The sequence below is a fragment of the Labrus bergylta genome, chromosome 21, assembly GCF_963930695.1.
Source record: "Labrus bergylta chromosome 21, fLabBer1.1, whole genome shotgun sequence".
Classification (NCBI taxonomy): domain Eukaryota; kingdom Metazoa; phylum Chordata; class Actinopteri; order Labriformes; family Labridae; genus Labrus; species Labrus bergylta.
Genome location: NC_089215.1, coordinates 14,032,443 through 14,054,718, shown reverse-complemented (window position 1 = coordinate 14,054,718; position 22,276 = coordinate 14,032,443). Strand labels below are relative to the sequence as shown.

Genomic DNA, 22,276 nt, shown 5'->3' with positions numbered 1-22,276 from the left:
CAGCAGGACTCGAGCTTCTTACTCATTAGACAATCATGATTCAGAGAGTAATTTACACAGGTTATAATTGATTTCTGCTGTTTTTATGTGTACAATATCACACTTTCTTCCTCAAACTACATTCACAAACCAAACATTGTAAAAGTTATGTGCCGTGTCTTTCTGAAGAAGCAATCATCTTGGACCGTCTAATTTCAACTCAGGTGAAACAATGACCGCCGCAGCCTCATACTGAACTTCAAATCATCACACATGCGCTCACTTTGAGGGGCTGACAGTACAATCAGTCGGCTCTGCTCTCTGCTCGTCATGAAGTGACTCCTCACTGAGAGAGAAGAGCAGCTGGAGGAGTTCGCTCCGTGTTTGACCGCCATTGATCCGTCTGTGTTTGCAGCCCTCGGTGTCTGCCGGTGCACTCTGCATAATGCCTTCAGACACTCCCTATGAGAGCTGCTGTTCTGCCTCCATAAGCAGAAAGGACGCGCCCGAGGATGCAGCTTAATCTTTATATCTCAGGCCTGTGATATAATACTCAGCTTCTGCATTCTGCTGACATTCCTCTGCAGATCCTCCAAAACAAAAAACAAGTTTTATCAACAGTGAGTCACTGCATATGAGTGTTTTATTCACCTGCCTCTGGCTGCTGTAGATTTCAGGGATTGTTGGTAAACCTCTAACTGAAGCCAGGGGGGGAAAAAAATATCAATCTGAAAACGTGACAAGTTTTATTGTTTTGTTTTCCTACGTCTGATATATGAGGAATCAGAGGTGAATCATAAAGCATCTTGTGGCATCTGTGAGCAATCTCTCCTCAGCTTTGCATGCAATTTGTTTCCCTGTGGGGGCTTGTGTTTGGAGTTTAACACAACACGATATACAGCGGGGATGTAAATCAAAGGAGAGAGTGGAGCATCAGCAACTTCTGTACTGTATCTACATCGCTGCGCCACACACACACACACACACACACGTTCTCCTAAACAGCACTCTGACAAGTCAAACACAGCCGCTGACAGAGACACACACTACCTACAACGAACAGGACAGACGGGCAGAGGAAAGAATAACCGGATGTTATCGACTATTTCACTCTGTAATCTTCTTTGTCCGGGCTCAGACGAAGGATTATTTGTTTTATATCACAATTTGTAATCCCTCAGCAAACACTATCAGTATCAATAGGAGGAAATTATTTGGCAGAGACGTCCGGGCTCAGAGATAAAGCAGGACATCAGTGGATCCTTTCTGGTCTGATATCGTCTTCAGGAGATTTTCATATCGTTGGCGTTCACACGGCTTTGACTCACATGGCTGCTCAGAGCCTGACCTGAATGTTGATTCACGGTTAGCATGCTAACGGGTACAGCTAACACACTACTCTGGGAACTGGCAGATCAAATTCACACTCTGGATGAATAACAAGCGCACACGGCACATATTTTGAATCAGCGTTTTGAACCCTGTATTTATATTTGGAAGGGAGCAAAGGATGAACACAGATAGACTGAGGCCCTGATGTCGGTTTTAACACTCGGTGTGTCTCGACGGTAGGTGTCACAGTGTGTGTGTGTGTGACAGTGAGTGTGTCATAACTCCACAGGTTGGGTCCCGACTACTCCATCAACCTCTCTCTCTCTCTCTCCTCCAGCTGGTTATAGCAGCCTGATAACGGCCAAAGTGTGTCAAATGAGTCATTTACTTTTCTCATCACAGCGACTACAAATCAGAGCGGAGGAATCCAAAATCGTTCAGCTGTGTCGGGAAAAACTGCGCTGGATTAAACTCTTGTTCTAAGATATCTCTAAATCCAGGGTTCGATTTCATCTCCGATTTAAGCATCATGTATGACACAAACGGCCAATCCATACATTTAACTGACTAAAAGCTGTCTACAGATGAATACAGCTGTTTAACACATCTGCATTATCAGACACAATCAGTGCACCTGATAAAGCCAAGTCTGCCAAGTGTCAAATGTTCGATTGGTTTGGCTTTCAAACATGATGAATAAAAACACGGAGTATGATACAGAGAAAGAGTAAAAAAAAAAAACGCTGAATCCCAGAAAAGGCAGATTGGATGGAGAGGAGGTGCAGAGGAACTCCGACTGAGCATGTCTGAAGTCATCAGCTCGGATCAAAAGATGGAGAGTGAAGAGAAAGTTCTCCTCCCGTGCTCACGGTGCGTTTGATTGACAGGCGGCCGCAGACTGTCACTGACCTGTGGAATTGTGGGATTTAGAGGAGGTGAGGAGTGTGTGTGCACCCATCATCGCAGGGTTACTGTCACCCATAAAGAGTTTGGTTCTTTTCAATTCCAACTGTTGGATTTCATTGTGGAGGTCTTGAAGAACCCCCCCCCAGTCCTCTGTCAAACTTTCACCCCCCCTCCTTTCTCTTAACCTCCACCCGGCTGCCTCTGCTTTCATCTCCACGCTGGTCGAACGCAGATCTGACTCCTCTCCTCCTAACATCCCCCCCCATCTCCCCCGTCCTCTCATCTTTCTTTCATCTTCCTCTCCTCCTCTCTTCTTCTCCTGCTGTCATTTCTCCTTCTCATTTGGTTCTCACTGTGCCTCCCTCTGACCTTGTCTCCTTGTCGTTGTCATCCGTTATCCTTTGACTTTTTTATTCATGTGCTTTCATTTAATCTCTTTTTCCCCTACATATCTCCTTCTCCTCTCCTTTACAGTTGCCTTCCCCATACTTCCTCTTTATCCTCTCTGCTCCTATTTTTCCTCCTATTTCATATGTAACCTCCTTCCTTCCTTCCTTTTCTTCTTTATTGGTGTCCTCCTCTATTTAAATTCCCTCTTCTCCTCTCTGGTCCTCTTTTCCCCTCCCCCTCATGTTCATCCTCTCCCCCCCCCTTTAATGTCTCCTCTCCTATCTTTCTTCCTTCCCTTCACATCTTTCATCTTACTCCATCTCTCCTGTATTCACCTCCTTCTCTTCTCCTGTTTCCATTCCTCCTCTCCTCCTCTGCCCTCCTCATTTCATCCATCTGCTCTGATCTCCTTTTTCCTCCTGTCTTCGCTTCATTTTTACTTTTCAACTTTTTCTACCCTCATTCAGATTTTTCCACTTACTCCCTTTCCTCCATTTTATCATTTTTTCATCCATGTCCTCTCCACTCCTGTGTCCTTCTTTCATCACCTGGTTTTATAAGTCTCCTGTTTCCTCATCAATGCTCCCCTTCTCCTGTTTCCTCCTTTCTTAACATCCATCTCATTTTTCCTCCCCTACTATTTTCTTGTCGCCCCTCCTTTCCCTTTTCAATTATCTTTTCATTCACTTCCTTTCCTCCTCTATTAGTACTTCTCCTCCCCTCTCATCTCCTCTCTCGTGTCCTCTCCTGTTTCCTCCCCTCCTCCCCTGCTGTCACTCAGTGGAGGGTAAATAAAGGGGAGGTTATGATGGCCGTCCAGTCTGAACCCCATCCATCACACTGCCACTTAATACCCACAGCTGTCACTGTGTGTACACGAGTGTGTCTCTTTTACACTTGTGTATGTCTGTGTGTGTGTGTGTGTGTGTATGCGTGTGTGTACATGTATGAAAAGGAATATCCAAAAGCCACATTATAAATTGACAGACGGTTACCAAAAATGTAAATACTGCCCTAACAGCAGTCCAACATGTTCTGCTCTGCTCTGCTTAAATTATTGGAATTATATATGTGTGTGTGTGTGTGTGTGTGTGTGTGTGTGTGTGTGTGTGTGTGTGTGTGTGTGTGTGTGTGTGTCCCTCTCCTCTCTGACAGTGAGCAGAAACACCACAGCATGTTTTTGCTGAAGACTTAAAGTAAACTCAGAGAGAGACAACACCACAAAAAGACACCACAGAGGTTCATATCTAAATTTGGTAGATCCAGGTTTTTCATGAGGTCAAATCGCCCAGCCCTAATACCATACATGACAATACGACATGATATATTACGACGCTTCACACGCTTCATTGTCTGTGCTGCAAACATTCAGCAGCAGGTGAGTTCAGAGCAGCGCCTCCAGAAGCGTACCATTACACAACACGAGGTTACGATATAAGCTTTGAAAGTTTAATTAACAAATAAGTTATTGCCATTTCTTTTTGCATAAGCGAGCTGAGGCTTCCGTCTTTCTTTACATCCTTTTGAGCATCAGTTGAAGATGTAACAGATACTGACATTTAATGTAAAAACACGTGTTTGGGAAAAGGAGATTTGTTTTGTTTTGAATGAATTACACTTCATGCAGCATCTTTTTTTCAGTACGTCCTACTGTCCCTGACAATGTTCAAAGATAAAATGCACCCAAAGGACACACGTTTTCTACAGTATGTGAGGGGAAAGGAGAATGTGTGCAAGCTTTTGTTTAGAGCGCAAAATAAATCACAGCTGTTTGGACTTTTGTGTGTTTCATACGAGTACACAGAAATCAGTCTTCTTATACACAGTTAAATTCTGCCTCAGAGAGAGAGAAAAAAAGCTTCTCCACCCACCATATCCAGAAGGATGCTGTTCACTTGACACCATTTCTTCTTTTTATTTTTCACATATTTAAATGTGTGAGGATCCAAAGTGTACTGCTGCCATTTGTTGGAATCTGTCTTTCTACACCATCATAAAGAGGAGACGCACTGTGATGACTCTGCTCTGTGTACCAAAGTCAGGAAATAGTGCACAAGGAAATATTTCTCCATGAAAGGTAAGCAAACATTTCTCCTGCAACTGTCGTCTCCAGCCAGACAAATCTGTTGAGATGGGGGCTGGAGGCGCAACCCTCGCGCTCTGGTGTGCAGTGTTTGCTGACAGAGCCCGTCTCCAGCTCTACGTTGGCACTGATCCCACCACAGGATCCACTCTCCTCAAGCCTGCCCCCCCCCCCCCCCCCCCCGCCGCCCAAAACTGCAGCAGCTCTCACCCAGAACTTCCCCCAGATACAGTTTGTGTGCGCTGCGTGCTCCCTCGTCCATCAACACCCACAGGCTGCGTTCTCAGTGCACAACCGCCGGTCTTGAGAAATGAAGCGCAAAATCCTGCAGTTCGTCGAGTGTCCATTAGAGGCTGGCTGCAGGAACACTGGAAGTCACATACAGACCACTGGTAAAAAACAGCTATTTTTAGAGTTTAAATAAACATGTTTACAGCCTGGTACAAAAAATGAAATAGGTCTGATTAGTTATTGTCATCATTGGCACACACAGGGGCTGACTTTTTTTTTCAAACAGCTACATTTGGATTTTATGGACGATATGTGTTATCCATAGTTAGGCGTGTAGCTGATGGGCGCGATGTAACAGTTTGTCAGGAGGTTTAAAACCCGCCTCAGCTCCAGCTCTCAGCCTGTCGTTAGGTTGACTGAAAGTTAGGCTGAGACAGGATTTCCAACATGGCGGCGGCATCTGATGAGCCTCCGGAGCCCCCTGCAGGAGTAGATGGTTGACTTCACTCAGGCTTCATTCACTATCCATTATTATTATTAGTCTATGGTCAACGCCCTCAGGATGCGTTCTCAGGGTGCAGCACTGAGTAGAACTGCTGCACAGCTTGCGTCCCAAGACTAGGGAGTTCCCAAGCCGATTACAGAATCAAGCACGCAGCCAAGATAATATGTTGTATGTGGTATAAAACCCGTATAAACACAACAACAGGGGTGCTGGTGGCGCAGTGAATAGTGTGTGCGCCCCATGTATGGAGGCTATAGTCCTCCAAGCGGTCGGCCCGGGTTCGAATCCGACCTGTGGTTCCTTTCCTGCATGTCATTCCACTCTCTCTCTCTCCCTGATTTCAGACTCTATCCACTGTCCTATCTCTACAATAAAGGCCAGGGGTGCAAACTCATCAGGGATGAAAAAGGTGACATGGATCCAAACCTCCTAGGGGGGTCCGGGGGCATGCTCCCCCGGGAAGACTTTTTAAAAAAAATATCACCTTTAAAATGTTAATTTACAGACAGTTTTAGCATTCAGACCGACTAAAGAAGCAGTGCAAACAATAAAAAAAAACACAATTGCTTGTCGATATCTATGTTCTGTTCTAACTTTTTGATAAAGCTTCAGTGAAACATGAAAAACCCCATGATGCTCCAAACCTTCAGTCCCTTTTTATAAATGGGATGAATTTGCAGAACAGGATTTACCATGTTCCACTAAGGGGTGATGTGAAGGGCAGTCACAATGCAAGTAGCTCTCAGGGCAGAGTCTGAGAGAGCATCATAAAACAGTCATCAAGTATGACAATATTTTCTCTTCTATCATTGAAGACTGTCGGAGCTGAGACGCAGCGCAGCGGAGCACACATCAACTAAAGTAGAAACCTATCGGCCTCACTGCCCTGATGGAGACGGACCGAACACGCATCTGGTGGAAATTAGCAGTTAGAGTCTGATTTCACCTCCAGAGCAGGACCTGGGTCCGGTTAATTTAAAACAACATAGTGTTCTGTTGTTGGATTTCCCTCCCGTACACCTGGCTGGTAAACTGTGTGGTCGTGTTGTTTGGTTTTGTGCATTGAATTGGTTTTCGATCAGCGTTTGTCACCTGAAGAAGGCTTCACTACCTTACAGAGAAGCTGCTAATTAGCCTCCTCTATTGATTCAGAGAGGGACTTAGCTGAAGGATTCATTCACATAAATATATAAATAAAACATTTAAGGGGATTTTTCACAACACTGGTTTTTGGCTTTACAAGTGGCGGCTCAAATTCTATAATTGGCGTGTTTTTTTTGTCTCAGTGGGAATGCGAAAAAAAAAATGTTAATCAGCTCACAAGTGTGTTGGAAAAAGTGCAGCGGCTTGTTTGATTGCTGGAAACAAAAAGTGTCTCTCAAACAAGAGTGTGAGGAGGGGCAAACACAGGATTCAATTCACTTCTGGAGATGAGAAGCTGTGACTAAACGCTCTGACGGGGGAGGAAGGGGGGCCCTCGGAAAAGAGAGCATCAGATGTGGAGATGTGCGATAAGGTTTGATGATTAGATTGGATTCTTGCACATTCAAGATCAAGAGCTGTCCTTCATGCTTTGTTAACAATAATCAGCACTGTAGCACATTTACCCAACACTCCTGCCAACAGGTTTTTTTTATCCTGTTTCCACAAAACACTAAACAACTGCACTCAGAATGATCTCCGTAAAGGAAATAAAGCCTAAATCTGAGGCGCTAACTCAGCACACAGTTTGTATTTTTCCCCAGATGTGATTTTTACCTTCCTCAAAATCAGACTTCAGATTCATCCAATTTAATTAGCAATGCTCAGAGCATTATAGAATTACATTTTAAGAGGCTTACCTATAAAGACTTCTATCCTGTTATGGATCCATAAATAAAACCTCCTCACTCCAAAGACCCTGACACACCAAGCAGAAAGCAAAGAACTAGTGGCGACAAAGGGCGCCTATGGCGTCGCCTCACGTCTTGGCAAAGAAGTTGCACATGAACACACCGCAAAGACTACAGCCGACGGCCAACCACCACGTACATCCTGTGCATGCATGAGAGGAAATAACTCTCCAGGCTAGCAGGCGGCGGTAGTCCATTGTCATGATACAAGAAGACAATGGACGACTCACCACAAAAACTAGGTCGACGATCGCTCACCGACGGTCCAACTAGAACCAACGTCCAACGATCTCCTTGGAGTGTCAGGACCTTAACACAGCGGCTTGATTTTGGTCCCGTTCTGCTTTGAATGACATCTTCAGTCACGGATGTAAATCAATGAATCCATGTTGATTTCTTGACCCACATGGTTGGTTGACCTTTCACACGATACATTACAAACAAAAATCCAAGTCCAAAAAGAAGATTTAAACCTGTAATTACACCACCCAAACACTGGGACAGGGCTGAAGGGCCTTTAATGCTAGCTACCACCCGACATTAAAGAGAGAGAAAAAAAAACTTGAAGCTAGGCCAGGATGATAAAAAGGTAATTATCCACCTAAAGAACTGTTAAAGGTGTGTGAAAATGCACCATAGAAGGTAACTGCCACCTGACATTAAAGGGGACATATTTTGAAAAATCTACTGTTACAGTGTTTCTGAACATATATTTGGGTAACCTGAGTGTCTACTGACCCACAAAATGTGAAATAAACCCATCTAGTCCTTTGTGTGTGGTCTGCATAAGTCTTACAACACAGAGAAAAATGCTCCATTTCAAATGTGCTCTCCTTGTGACCTCACAGTGGGATTCTGATAAAAAAAAAAAAAAACATCCCCTCCCAAAAAAACCCCAAAAGAGAAAAAACAGAGCAGCCTGCCAAAGACGGCTAAAACGGGCAACCACCGTTTAAAGCAATATCACCCGTTAGAACACACTAAAAGCAAGAAATGACCAAAGGTCCCAAACAAGTGTTAGTGGATCATCAGAGAGCACCCGGCCAGTAATTGTGACTCCCCAGCAGCAAACTGTCACATCAGCGTTTTCCAGCCCCGTGCACTGAGGTCATGATGGTGAAATGTTCCTGTGGTCAAGTCTAGTTTGTCATGTTCTGATAATAAAGAATAATTCAACCACAATTAAACATCTAGTTTCTTTAACTTTCACTTGGGAGCAAAAATCAGCTTTTACTTTGACAGATTTAATTTGACATTTATCGATAGTTATCGACATCGCCCAGGCCCTATGGGCTGTAGACAGACAGCACAGATCCAGATATAAAATCCAACCGGAGCACAAATCTAAAACCCAAAGTCTGGAGACGACTGGAGACGGGAAATGACAGATTTAATTTATTTGCAACCCTGTTGAAGCGTCCTTTTCACTGAACTGCACAGATGTGTAACAACGTCGATGAAACTGCTCCAAATCCTTTTTATTCAGAATCATGTCAGAGCTTTTATTGCCAGTAATGAGCCTCATTATCGGATGTGTAACAATAGAATTATAAGCACAACTCGTGCTGATTATTTCATACAAACATTTTAATCCTGAATGAACAACTGCGGAAAACTTCTAATATGGATCCATGGGACTGATGTTATCTCAAAGAGGACTGTGGATGTACTGTGCATTATGTATCTGTGCTCGTGTGTCAGTGTGTGTTGTGTGTGTGTGTGTGTGAGTGTGTGTCAGTGTGTGTGTTTGAAAGTCAGGGCGTTTCCTGGTTATTCCATTAGCTCCATAAAAGCATTCTGGTGTCAGTCTCTCTCCTCGATCTCTGCCCTGCACTCTCCCTCTCATCAGCCCCGCCTCCTCCTCCTCCTCCTCCTCCTCCTCCTCCTCCGCGTCCTTCATCGCCGCCTTCACTGCTCTGTCATGACGTGTGGGGAAAGCCCTACGCCTCCAACCTCTACAGTGATGCCCCCATTACACCGCCCTTACTGGGGCACAGGCAGCAGGATTATGACCACACAGGGTGACAGATGTGCCCAAACCTTCAGCTCTGTGTGCACACAGGGCGGACATCATGTTGTTTTTATGGGCAGAGAAAGCTGACAGTGAAAATAAATCGGGCTGTACGGCTGAGGAACTGACAACACCAGTGGCTCAGCTCTTACTGAGCTTTTTGCAACAGATGGGTCAGTGGTGCTATGCTTTAAAAAAAAAAAAAAAAAGACCCTGAAAGACGATGGTCTAATTGGTGACTTGAAATCGCCCGTAGGTGTGAGCGGTACTGGCTTCCGCATTGGCTTCATATTTCAAGACCTGGGGTTGCCGCTTGCCTTTAAACGCTTCTTTTCAGCCGCCGTCTCTTTAAGGCCCCCCTCACCACACGCCTACTTCCCTCCAATTGGCCAGCGCTGTTTACAGTCGCGGGGAAATTTAAGTCAGGGTCCGGGTGGGCGTGTCCTTAGAAGAGAACACCTCTTCCTGGTGCACTCTCTCATCTCTATTCAGACACACTTCTCTCATTGCAGCGTCCACAGAAGGTGAAGACTCATAAATGTGACAATATTATTTCTTAAAGGAAAACACACACACACACACACACACACATACACACACACACACGCACACGCACACGCACGCACACACACACACACACAGCTGGAGGCACTCAGAGACTCTCCATCTGTGAATCAATCTTCTGTGTGTGGATTTGCATCACATGAGGCTACAAGGAACCCAGAGAGGGAAACACACACACCATACATTGTTAGCCACACATCAGACACGTGGCTGTCGTTAACCTCATTTTTAATCATGTCAAATATTGGTAACATTACAGAAAGAGACAAAGTTTGAAACTTAAAGGGGACATATCATGAAAAGTCCACTTGAAATTAGGTCTGCAGAAGTTTTACAACGCAGAGAAAATGCTCCGTTTTAAATGTGCTCTCCTTGTGATGTCCCAGTTGGATTCTGGTAAAAAATACTTACTGGCTGCTGCATTGTTGTCAGAGAAGCCAGCACTTCAACATAGCATGTTTCCTTAATGTCTGATTATATAGTAAGCTCACTTTATCATTTCACTCACTACACATCTTACTGGTTGGACCTTTAAATTGATAAATTCTGTCATCAGTCAGTTAATTACTTCTTTCGTTTCGGCTTTTTTATTCTCTTTCTGCTCCTTCGACGTCCTAATAGGTTTAAAAACCCGGCGGGACAAAAGATAATTTCGAGTGTCTTCCAACTGAAATGAAAATTAAAGTTCACTTAAATTACTAAATCATACACCAGACGCCAGCTAATGAGCGCATTAATTCAAATTAATCACAACGATTTCTGTGTCATTTGATTAATTTAGTGAAATGCACTCCAACAAGAAGAGAAATAAACGGCAGAAAGACGGAAAAACAATGAGAGACTCATTTGCTGACGGATGGTTCATCCTTCTTTGGCTGACTGCAGGAGGTTAGCGTCGAGGAGGGAGAGAGCCAAGACTTTCATCTTTAATTGAGACGGTTCAGAAAGGTCAGCGGCAGTGACCGGCCTGAGAGTGTGATTCTTTTTTGGGTTTGCCCACTCTTTAACAGGAGGGGGGGGGGGGGGGGGCAGCAGTGTTTGACCTCTGCTGGAGGACGTTTCGGGGTTAAGTTTTGGTGGAAAGACCAACGCGGTGCAGAGGAGCCGAGTGGGGCTCTCAGTGATGTTATTGCCTTCCTCGACGAGGGACAAGTATCATTTCCAATTCAATCTCTTTAATATCCTCTTGGCTGCCAATCAAATGCAGAAGTCGTAAAGAAGCCCTGAACAGTCAGACGATATTATGTTTAAAACCAGACCCACAGCCGTCTCCTGAGCTGTTATTCTGATCACTTCTAATAAGCAATATATAAAATAGCTGCAAGAGGAGAAGTTATCACTCAGTGTAACGGATCACTGCTCAAAGGGAGGATATTATTAGTCTGAAACGAGCACACTCTGAACAATCCGTGCACAACCTGTTCACTTCTCAATGAAATCTTTTATCGCCACTCACTGTCCAAGTAGTACAAGCACAATAAGGATATGTGCCATCAACGCTTTGTCTCTCTGCGTCGTTAAAAGTCAGCTCCGTCTGCAGAGAAAACCTTCCCGTCTCTTTAATGTCGCGCCCATGAAACTGACTGTAGAACGAGGTAACCAGGGTTGGGAATTCTGTGCACGGCCGCCAAAGGATCATGAATAGTGTTTAACTGCTCCAGCTGTTGTTCGGCGGTTAGTAAAGCAAGTGCGCCTTGGAGGACTGCTTGAAGAGATAGCCGAGATAAAAAAATATATAAAAAAAACGCAGCAGCAGAGCAGCGAGTGCTCGGTGCCAGCGGGAAGGACAAACAGGAACTTATTTATGTATGCCTGGACATGCTGGGGATGCCTCGGTGTTTGCTTTAGGAGAACAGATGCCTTTAATCACTGAGCACACAGCGCTGTAGCTCAGTACACTCCACGGTGTCCCTCTGAATCTGTGCTGATGTTCCTCAGGGGACGCCCCCCTAACCTCAGCCTTCACCACGACACGTCGAGCTTCAGGGCAAACTTTAACATTTTAACAATCAATTAAAAACGTTCGTGTTAAAACCTGAGTTTTCCAAGACAGGGTTTAACCCGGGAAACTGGATCGCTAATGAATCAACGAAAGCTTTATTGCCTCGAGGGGGAATTTGCCTCGCGCCGACAGTGTAAAACACTTCACAAACAAACAAATACAGGACAGCTCATAAAAAACATTAAAGCATCACAGGATTAAATGAGGGATTAAACAACTGCGTTCAAATACGGACGCTTTGAAATCCCAAAAATTGGACTTTGACTGTACGTAGCTCACTTCCTGTACATTTTAGAGTATGGTCATAATGTGCTTTTTTTCTCGTCTCATTGAGAGACACATGCCTCTCGATTGTCGACGTGAATTTAATGCAACGCTGAATTTTGGGTGAAGTTTGGTGAGTGTTCATGCACATTAAAGTCCCCAAATAAGCGATTCATTAATAACTCCTTCAGTTTCAATAGAGTCCTCGCTCCGCGGTCAAGTGGTTCATCCTGTATGATCAGAGCTTATTAAGCAGCTGAATGAGTCGTGGTACAAAGGATGTGACGCCTCTTTTAGTCCTCATCCTGGTCTCACTTTAGCTGCACCCTGAAGTCAAGAGTTCATACTCAGACCAAAGGGGGTGCAGAGGGCTGTAGTCTTGTTGGCTGAATTCAGGGGGTACAGGTCTGTCAGGTAAGAAATGCTGCATATTTGCTTCCAAGTTATCTTTATGCCTAGTTTTACAACTTTTTCCAGTTTGTTCTTATTTTGTACAGACAATGCTCCGACCAACACTCAAAACAGTGAGATTGGTGGGGATTAGATGCAGAGGGAACTCCCATGATTCCCCACCAGCCTCAATGTCATCTTTTCTTATTGTAGTATTGATTGAGAGCCCCCTGGTGCCCTGATCTAAATATGGTATTTTTAAACAAAGGGTTAAGAATGTGCTTTGTTGCAACACAGAAAGCAATGACACGACATCCACACAGGGTTGGAAGGAAGCATGCGGCATCTCATTCATGTGTATAGATATGATTCTTTAATTGATTTTGGTTTTGGCGAGTGTGAGTCGGGTGTCAGAATCAATCAATAGTGCAAAAGAAAGAAAGGCGTGAAGACGTGTCCTTAAACATTTCCTTCAAATCTGAGAGATGCACAAGTGAACTTCACCTCTCTTCTCTGTATCAAATTTACTCTCGAGCGTTGATTGTGAAACAAAAAGTCACTCAGAAGAGCAGATGAAAAGTGAAGGCTTGTTTTGTGCCATTTCGGGGTTGAAAGCACGGTTAATGTTTCAGGTTAATGGTGATAACGAGACCTTACATTAGCTGAGAATATTAAATCTACAAACACTCACCTTTACTGTACCTCTCATTACCACTTTACACTCACACTGACCTTACTGTGAAGTTAACCTTAAAAAGAGTCCTCTGTTTGAATGTCCCTAATTGTTCTCTCCGTACGCTGACATTCATTCCCCATAAGCATAGACCTCACACAGACGCAGTCATACAGGCAGGCCCCTGCAGGCTTTATCCAAAGCACCTCAGCTCAGCACAAAAACACAATCTCTGCAAAATAATTGGCCTGACACGCAGATACGCAACAAGATGGAAAAGGTGGAAGGAGCGGTGAGCTGCCGTCAATCAATCAGTGAAAAGGCGTCGTCTGTGTGAGGGAGGGCGATGAGGTTTTTGTCAGAATGAGAAAATAAAACTACTGCCAACGGCAAGGTGGCCCCCGTGTTATCTTAAATACGTGATAAGATCAAGCACACAGTGAGGTTCAAGTGTATGCATGGAAATCAGTATTCTGAGCGTGCAGCGCCCGGTCTGAGGCTTACCTGGAACAAAGCTCCCCTGCACCACCTCCTTGTACGCCCACCATCCTTCGTGAATTTTGGGTGGATTCGGCTGTGCTGTGGGGCGAGAGTAGAAGAAAACACAGTCAGGGACATCAATCAATACCATCTTGAATTCAGACAAGAAAGACAAATTAAGGGTAACTGTAACTGCAACTGCGCTTTTTTTCCTTTTTCTTCTTTTTCTTTACCGTCCTCATCGTCACGAAACGCCCCGCTAACCTTCTCAGCAAGCGGCCTCAGCAAACACACTCCCCGGAGAGGACCTGAGAGCGCACTGGCCTCCACTCTAACCCCCTGTTCTAGTGACTACACACACACACACACACATGCACAGACTAAACCCCCTGTGATGCGATGACTCCCTGGGCGTTAGTATGGAAATGCATTCTGTCATGTTGTGTGAGCGTTACAAGAAAGTCTGAGATTAGAGCGGGGGTGATACAGTATAATTGAGGTGACGAAGTAAAGGTCTCAGTACAGAGAAAGAGTTGTGACCGAGAATTACCCAGCCAGCCGTCGGGATATTGCTTTTTACACCTCAACCTTTTTTTCTTTGCTGTTCATTCAGCCAACGCTCAAAGCGGGGCGCTTAATCGAGGGTCTAGAGGTTGTCCTGCTCGCTTGTCTTTATTGGAAATGGAGGTAGCCGAACAAACACCCACACCCCCTTCTGATAGCTCCCCTGCAAACAGCCCTGCTGCAGTAACACCGGAGAGCAGGTTCAATTTCGGGGAGGGGGGGGGGGTCCGTTTGTTGGACATGGTCCAAAAGAGCCCAATTTCTCTGAGGGCAATCTCTGCCTCCACAGGCTGAAACAGGGAGGGGAGCAGCAGTCGGTCCCCTGAGGGGGGGAAAAAATGGATCCTGTTTGTCCGCCTGTTTCTCAAAATGATAAATTGCTTCTCCCTCTTTGATGATAAATGAACTTGAAGTAAACACCAGCTCTGATTGGAGTGTGTGAACCAGCGACTCTCCGAACTGTTAAAGTGAGTCCTGCCCCCCGCCGGCTCTGCTGGACCCTGACAGAACTCACACGATTTACCCCAGACCATTTATTCACTTTTAATACAGTGCACTTATCTCATTAAAGCAACGAACACATGTCACGATGTGCATTTCCATCGATGTGTCAATACATTTAACTGTGTATAAAATGATCTCGTCACAGCTGCTTTTTTTTAGATTTGTTTTTTGGGTCTTTGTTGATTAAAGAGACAGGACAGAGAGAGGGGAATGACATGCGACAAAGGAGCCACAGGTTGGACTGGAACCCGGGCTGCTACTTTGAAGACTTTTGCCTGCATACATTTGTCTATAAAGCTTTCTGCGTCCTAACCTCTCTCCATTTTTCAAAAGCATCTCCAATATCAGCAAAAACCAGAAAAAAAACCCAAAACATTTTATCAGTGAAAACAAGCAACATCATATAGCCAGACTTTCCAGACCATCAGAGTGGGCCCCCCCACCAGGCTCTGCTGGACCCTGACAGACTCGCACAAATCGCAACACAGAAGCATTTTTGAAGTTTTACAAAAAGTAAAAATCAGAACCCCTCTCTGCATTAACAATTCTTTTTCTTCCTCTTTCCCATTGAAGGAACAGAATATGATTGATTTTAAATTACTACGTGTAACACTTGAGACTGTGTAAAAGTCTTCATGAAGCTCTGGTGTTGGTATTATCATATAAGGAGGCTCTGCCTGAGATGATTCCAGCCTTTATCTCTCCTCAGAAGAAATATTAGAGGAGCCGTTTCTCTAAATTAAAAACATTTCTCTTATAAACCTTTTCACTTCATGTGCAGAAAAAAAAGACTTCATTTCACACCTTTACTCGGAGAGCTGTATCTCCTTCTTGTTCTTTGAGCCATAATGAAATCTGTCTTTACACTGAAAAGCAACAGAGTGGCTTTTGAACGGAGTCCAACCTGGAGGATTACACGGTGAAATGCAGTGTTACGGCTCAGAGCAACATTTTGGACCTGAATCAGTTTATTTTAATGGATTTTCTGCAGCCAGTGACTCCAGGAGGAGGTCGAGATCGACTTAAATGACCTCTGACACGTGGATTTGTGCTCCTGACCGAAAGCTAATCATCCTTTAGAGCTGACGCTAAAACGAACAAACACGATCAAGGTCTTCAGCTTAACCAAAGAGCCAAGCGAGATAACACAGCAACTTTGGAGGGAGTGGAAAGTTTGTCATCTTTGTCAAGGTTGCATTGGGGGGATGGGGGGGGGGGACAAACAAACCTAAAAAACTGCTGACTCATGTTAGTCTGTTCTGCTGCTCTGATCCATCTTCATAAACAGTCAGTGCTCTGATCCAATGACGCTGCATGACTTGCTCTTTATGTCTCAGTTCATGGGATGTCTCCCCTCTGCCCCTTTTTGGCTAATGGTGTGTAATGCGTTCAGGGATTCATTTGTCCTGCGCCCATTGAAGCTCCTTCCTCTTGTAACATAAAAAGGCATAAAAGCCCAGATAGAAACTGAGGCGTGAGAAGGGCGAGATAGGATCGCCAAGCCAGTGGAGGGTGAGCGGCGCTGTGTGTCATCCCAGAGATGCTGAAGAAATTAATTAAGTAAACACTAGAAGTCTGTGGAGAGGACTGTAGCAGTTTTTAAGGACTTGGTGAAAGACAATACATTATAATAGCATTTTTTTAAAGGAAGAATGTGCAACATTTTATACATAAATACTAGTTTAAATTGCTTAATTATGGTGCGTTCTAATTCATAATTCCTTTGTTCAAACGTGAGTGGAGAGGGGCTGAAGCGGAGGCTTCAGTATGGTGGAGGTGTCGCCACACAGCAGTTTGTTATGATTTAATGCTGGCGCTCAAGGGCGACATCTACTGGATCAAAAAGTTGCACATTCTTCCTTTAAGGTCGTAGAAATTAAGTTTCTGAAAACACATTTTAAAATGTGTGAAATTCAGAGTGAGACATGACGCTGTCAGAGTTTATTCCTCCTATAAACATCTGCATGATGTACTGTATGTTATCACTTTCATGCTGTGCATTTAGCTGTATCTATATTTAACCTTAATGCGATGTCTTAACCTACTAGCACATACACTTTGATCATGACGCAACACTTTATCATCATCTTTTAATCATGTTTACAAGATGAAGGCTCAACAGCAGGAAAAATAATGAGCGGTCAGAGCGAACAATGGTGGAGTGAGTGTGTGTGTGTGTGTGTGTGTGTGTGTGTAGTGTGTGTAGTGTGTGTGTGTGTGTGTGTGTGTGTGTGTGTAAGACACAGCCTTTGGGATTCCAGCTCCTGTAAGTAATAATATAAAGGAGATTTGGAGGCCTGTGGACATGATCCTCTTATGACAGACGACACAACAGAAACAATTGTCCCTGGTTTACACTCTGCATATGTGCACACTCACACACACAGTCTGTAACAACACAGCTGCTGTCCCTGCAGAAAATACATGAATAAATAAATAAATAAAAGGCCCTGTCTGGATGGATACACGGCCACTCTTCCTGTTATTTCACTCTAATTAGAGTGAATGAGAAACAATTTCATCACCATCAGCTTACAGCAAATTGCCGCTGAGATATTTCCATGATAAATCCGGTGAGGTGAATTGAACCTTTCATGTTCCTGTGGGAAAACGGAGCTGATCAGCAGACTCACGGCAGCACTAATTGCGACTAAATATATCGAGGAATAGGAAATTATACAAATATGAAAACACATGAATCAACCATTTATGTGAAATGTAACAAATAAGGGAGCAAATGAAATGCAGTGGACGGGAAATGAAACAGATGTAGAGTAAACCTCTGGAGTCTAAAGTGTGGAAGTAACAACAAAGGGTTTTTCAGTGTGTCCCGATTATGTTCAATTGAAAATGTATAGTTAATGAAAACTGTCAAATAATTAAAGTACAGGTAAGGCTCTAGTCACCTCTTCCCTTTACTTATTTGTTTTATATTCAGTTGTATTTATTTTTTACTTTAAATGCACTCATTTAGTTTAAAGAAGCAATATGTAACTCTGACACCTAATGTTTAAAACGGGCACTGCAGTCCAAATTCAAAACATTGTAGAAAGCTGTCTCCCCCCGTCCCCTCCTGCAGCTTCAGTGTTTAGCCAGCTTTGCATCGGTCTGTAAACCTTTCTGCGTTCTAACCTCTCTCCATTTTTTAAAAGCATCTCCAATATTGATCCTAGTTTGAGCACGTTTCTGCTCGTGGAGCTTATTAGAAACAAGCAGAGGCTTTTTAGGTCGGGTACAATCACTTCTATCTGAACCACTTATCTCGCCCGCTTCCATCACTGCAACACCTGTTGGTTTGACCTGATAACTGCTCTCATATCTGGAAAACAGAGGAGCGTCCAAAAGCTGTTTGGCATTGGCAGAGAAGACTTGGCAAGTTTTTCATGGGCACAACCCACATACTCAGCTCTGCTGGTTATCCCACAACGTAAGTTCCCTAACAAATGTGGCAACATTTGAAAGGGGAAGAAACAGGTTTTTGAAAGGTAGAATATTTACTGCCAACAAGCATTGTCACAACAAACAAAATAATTTAACAAACACACTTTTTTTTTTTTATCTTTTGTGCAATGTTTATTATAATGTATTATTGATAATACTGTTATTGTGTATCCAAACCTTTGACTTGTAGTGTATATTTGAATGTATTTTTTCACTAAAAATGTATTAACTGTATTTATAAGTACTCAAACCAATATCAGCCAAAGGAGAAGAAACAGAGAACTGAAAACTCTGAGATGTCTGCACACTCCAGTCTCCGTATAATCATGTGGGCTTCTGTCACTGCTGGGTAGGAAGTGGGAGCAACTGGTAGCCAATAGCTGAGACATAATCGCCTCCTGTGGCTCATCAGAAGAGAGCGAGGGAGGAAGAAGCAGCATAACAAGTACTGTCCTATTTCTCACATCGTCTGGCTGTGGCCCCAAAACACACTTCCTGACATCAGCAGAAAGGAAAAAGCCTGCGGTCCATAAAGGGAGATGCAGACAAGGAGCTGCACGAGGCGGGACGTGGGAGGAGGGCTGATGGATCGCCATTTTCTGTTTTATTGTGTCCCTCAGCTGTTAGGAGAGACAGTGTAGACACAGGCCGATAAAAGGTGTGACGTTTAAACTATCAAGGCAGAGGGAGGGAGAAGATAATGGATGCCACATACAGATATATTTCAAGGTATTTTGAAATGCTTTACTAAACTTGATATTACGACTTTCCTCTAAGAGTGGACACTGATTAAAATGAGGCAAACGATCAATGTCAAAACAAAGCCCCTGCAGGACGAATCCAATAAAGGGTGCAGACCAGAGAAATGCAATGCAGGAGCGAGTCAGTAACTTGAAGGCTTTTCATTAAATAATCTTTAGCCGAATATCCACAAGAAGAGTGCCAAGTCACTGCTTCCCTCTGTTTGCAGGAAGACATGAAAACATGCACAAATCAGACTCCTACAGTTTGAAACTATCTGTGCATGCAAATCATGCAAATCACCTCTACACGGCTGCTCTCTAATATTTCAAAACTGATCTCAGTTGTTCTCAGGCAGTCTCATTAACCATGCCGCTATCTTGTGCTCCTTCTGTTAAAAAACTATTACCCTAGTTGACCTTACAGTACATCTTCAGAAGTTTGATTGACTTACAACTATTTACATGTTGTACAAACTGCTTAAAGGAGCAATCTGTAAGATGTGTAGTGAGTGAAATTATAGAGTGACCTTACTATATGATCAGACATTAAGGAAACATGCTATGTTGAAGTGCTGGCTTCTCTGACAACAATGCAGTAGCCAGTATGTCCTCCTTCTAACTTTAGATTCTGCTCCTGAATGCTCTGGATTTCTTTTTGGACGCCCCTCGGTTTGCCAGATATGAGACCAGTTAACAGGTCAAACTAACAGGTCTTACAGACCGATGCAGAGCTGGCTAAACACTGAAGCTTCAGTGTCCACCACATGGCAACCTGCGTGAGTATGCAGCAGAGACAGCTCTCTGCAATGTTTTGAATTTGGACTGCAGTTCTTATTTTAAACGCTAGGTGTCAGAGTTACATGTGGCTCCTTTAATGAATGTGTCAAGAACTTGTGCGTGTGAAACAACGCACTTCATAAACTGCACAGTGATCCAGCCGCCAAAACGGGTAGAAAAGAGCAGCCTCACCTTCTCAGAATATTATATTAATATTAATATTATACATTTAGTGTGAAGGCCCTGTGGCCTGTTAGGTTGTGCCTTTGCTCTTCTCGTGTTGCAGGTTCGTGTAATTGGTAGGCGTGTGCTTGTCTATACAGTCTGACTGAGAGCACCTGGGCCCAATGCTCACCGTCACTATAAAAGCTGCGAACGTAGTCTGATAGGAGAGACTTTCTGCATGCGCCTTGTTTAGTTACTTTGTCTTTCTTCTTCCCTTTGGTTTGATTAGTGCACCTGTTTCTAATTAGTGCATTGTTGGGAGAGACGTGTGGGTTTTGTTTGACGATTTGATTCGTAGCCATGTAGAGTCTTCATTGGTCCAAGGTCCACGCTAGTAGTATATATATTACTACTTACAATAACAACAAAAAAGAGGTATTTTGGGGAAGAAAATACCTATAATCTATTCCACTAGCCTTACTACAGGGCCCCTACAGAGGTTCAAAAATGCTCCAAAAAGCTGATTTCTGAGTTTTCCACCAGCACCTGAACACAGAGTATGCATATTTGTCATGCACATACTGCACTCCATTGTAAAGCCAGTTAGGCCTGTGCCTGACCCAGAAATCCAGTTTCTCCTGCAGACATCAAACAGTGCTCAGCATGTGCATAAAAACACTGTGTTTAATGTAGTCTATGTACCGGGTCATTGGCTGTGATCGGCTTGCCTCAGGTGTGTTCATTTAATGCCATGAGACATTCACGTGAGCTGGATCCAGTAGGCTGTAAACTGAGCTAATCAATGGGCTAAATGTGAGGTTATTGGATTTCCAGCAGAACGGTGGCCAAGAAACAATCAGAGAGTCAATACAGAACATCAATTATCTCCGTTCTGAACTTAAACACCCATGTTACACTTGGATTTATTGGCCTGCAGCTAATGTACAGAGCAGGTTTGGATTGACGTCCGTCACTGCCGTACATGTGTTTAATGTAAGACAAGGAGCTCACAGACTGCAGACATCAGCACACTGTACCTGTCAGCTCTTTACATATTACATAATGCAGTCTGTGTGCAGTGTCAGTACTTTTGTTCGATTGTTCAATGGCAGAAATTGGTGAAAACTTTGTACAATTGGAAGAAGATAATGTCACTCATTTTGAGGAGAGTCTGGGAATGTGCTGATTAATCCTTCACACTGGAGAGAGTGTGAAAAAGAACAGGAAGTTAGTGCTGTCTTTAGTTCTACAGTCAGCAGAAGTGGAAGTTATCAAACTGCAGGATTGATTTCAAGCGCTGATAATTCCTTACACAATCACCTGGTTACAAGCTACAAGCGAGCATTTAAAACATGTCCCCTTCTCTGAGCCCATGCAAGTCATCAGGGACAATCCCAAGTGTTAGCTGGAGGGGTTTAAAGCATTCTGCTAATGGACTACAGGGAAGAGGAAACATTGGAGCCATGCTTCACTATCTGGCAGACTAATCCGCAAATCTGGGTTTGGTGGATGCCAGGAGAACACTACAAGAACTCATAGTGCCGACTGAGCAGTTTGTTGGAGGAGGGGAAATGTTCCCAGGCTGTTTTTCAGAATTTGAGCTTGGTCTGTTAGAACCAGTGAAGGGTCTACTTGTGCTAAAGATAGGAAGGCTTTTGAATTCTATCTTTGTTGCATCAGTTAAAGGAAGGCTCTTTGCTTTTCTGGCATGATTGTAAACCCTTGCACACAGTACGGTGCATAGTGACGAGTTAGGAGTGGTGGCTTAAATTTTTCATGCAAAATCCTCTTGTCCTCAAGTCTGATTGTGAACCAGGTTAGAAGAGACACACCCCCATACCTACTTCATTCCAAAATAGTGGTCCTGTGGTGCGTTCCATTTACCTCGGATGTCGGACCTCACACCTGAGTTAACCACGTTCCAGTTGCGAGTTGGCAATGCCGCCAGTAGTACTTTTGATTTGATCGGTCTGATTAGTAATTGTCTTCATGGGCACACACTGTACGGGAGGTGATTTCTTTTTTTTTTTTAACAGCTCCGTTTTGATTTTATGTGTTATCCATAGTTAGGTGTGTAGCTGCCCTGACTGAAGTGTAACGGTTTGTGAAGAGGCTTAAAACCCGCCTCAGCTCCAGCTCCCAGTCTGTCGTTAGGTTGACTGAAAGTTAGGCTGAGACAGGATTTCAAGCATGTAGACTGCCATGGATGGGACCCCAAAGCCCCCTGCAGGAACAGAAGAGTGCCTATGTTTCTGGTTATTACCAAGAATGCCTACCTTGGAGGCTTCATCTATATTTGTAATAAAAATCTCTCCATGTTGTTACTCTGACTTTGACGTAAAAACGAACGTTTTTCTGTCAAAAGTCAATAAATCAAATA

The 22,276-nt window shown here is 43.8% G+C and overlaps 1 protein-coding gene across 1 annotated transcript in view; it reads right to left on the bottom strand.

The window, feature by feature from the left end:
• ca10a (carbonic anhydrase Xa) overlaps window positions 1-22,276 on the bottom strand; it is a 212,081-nt gene that overhangs the window by 169,360 nt on the left and 20,445 nt on the right. Inside the window, exon 3 of the mRNA XM_020638284.2 lies at window positions 13,727-13,801. Within this exon, the coding sequence (XP_020493940.1) occupies window positions 13,727-13,801 (75 nt within the window). The remainder of the gene's footprint in view (window positions 1-13,726; window positions 13,802-22,276) is intronic.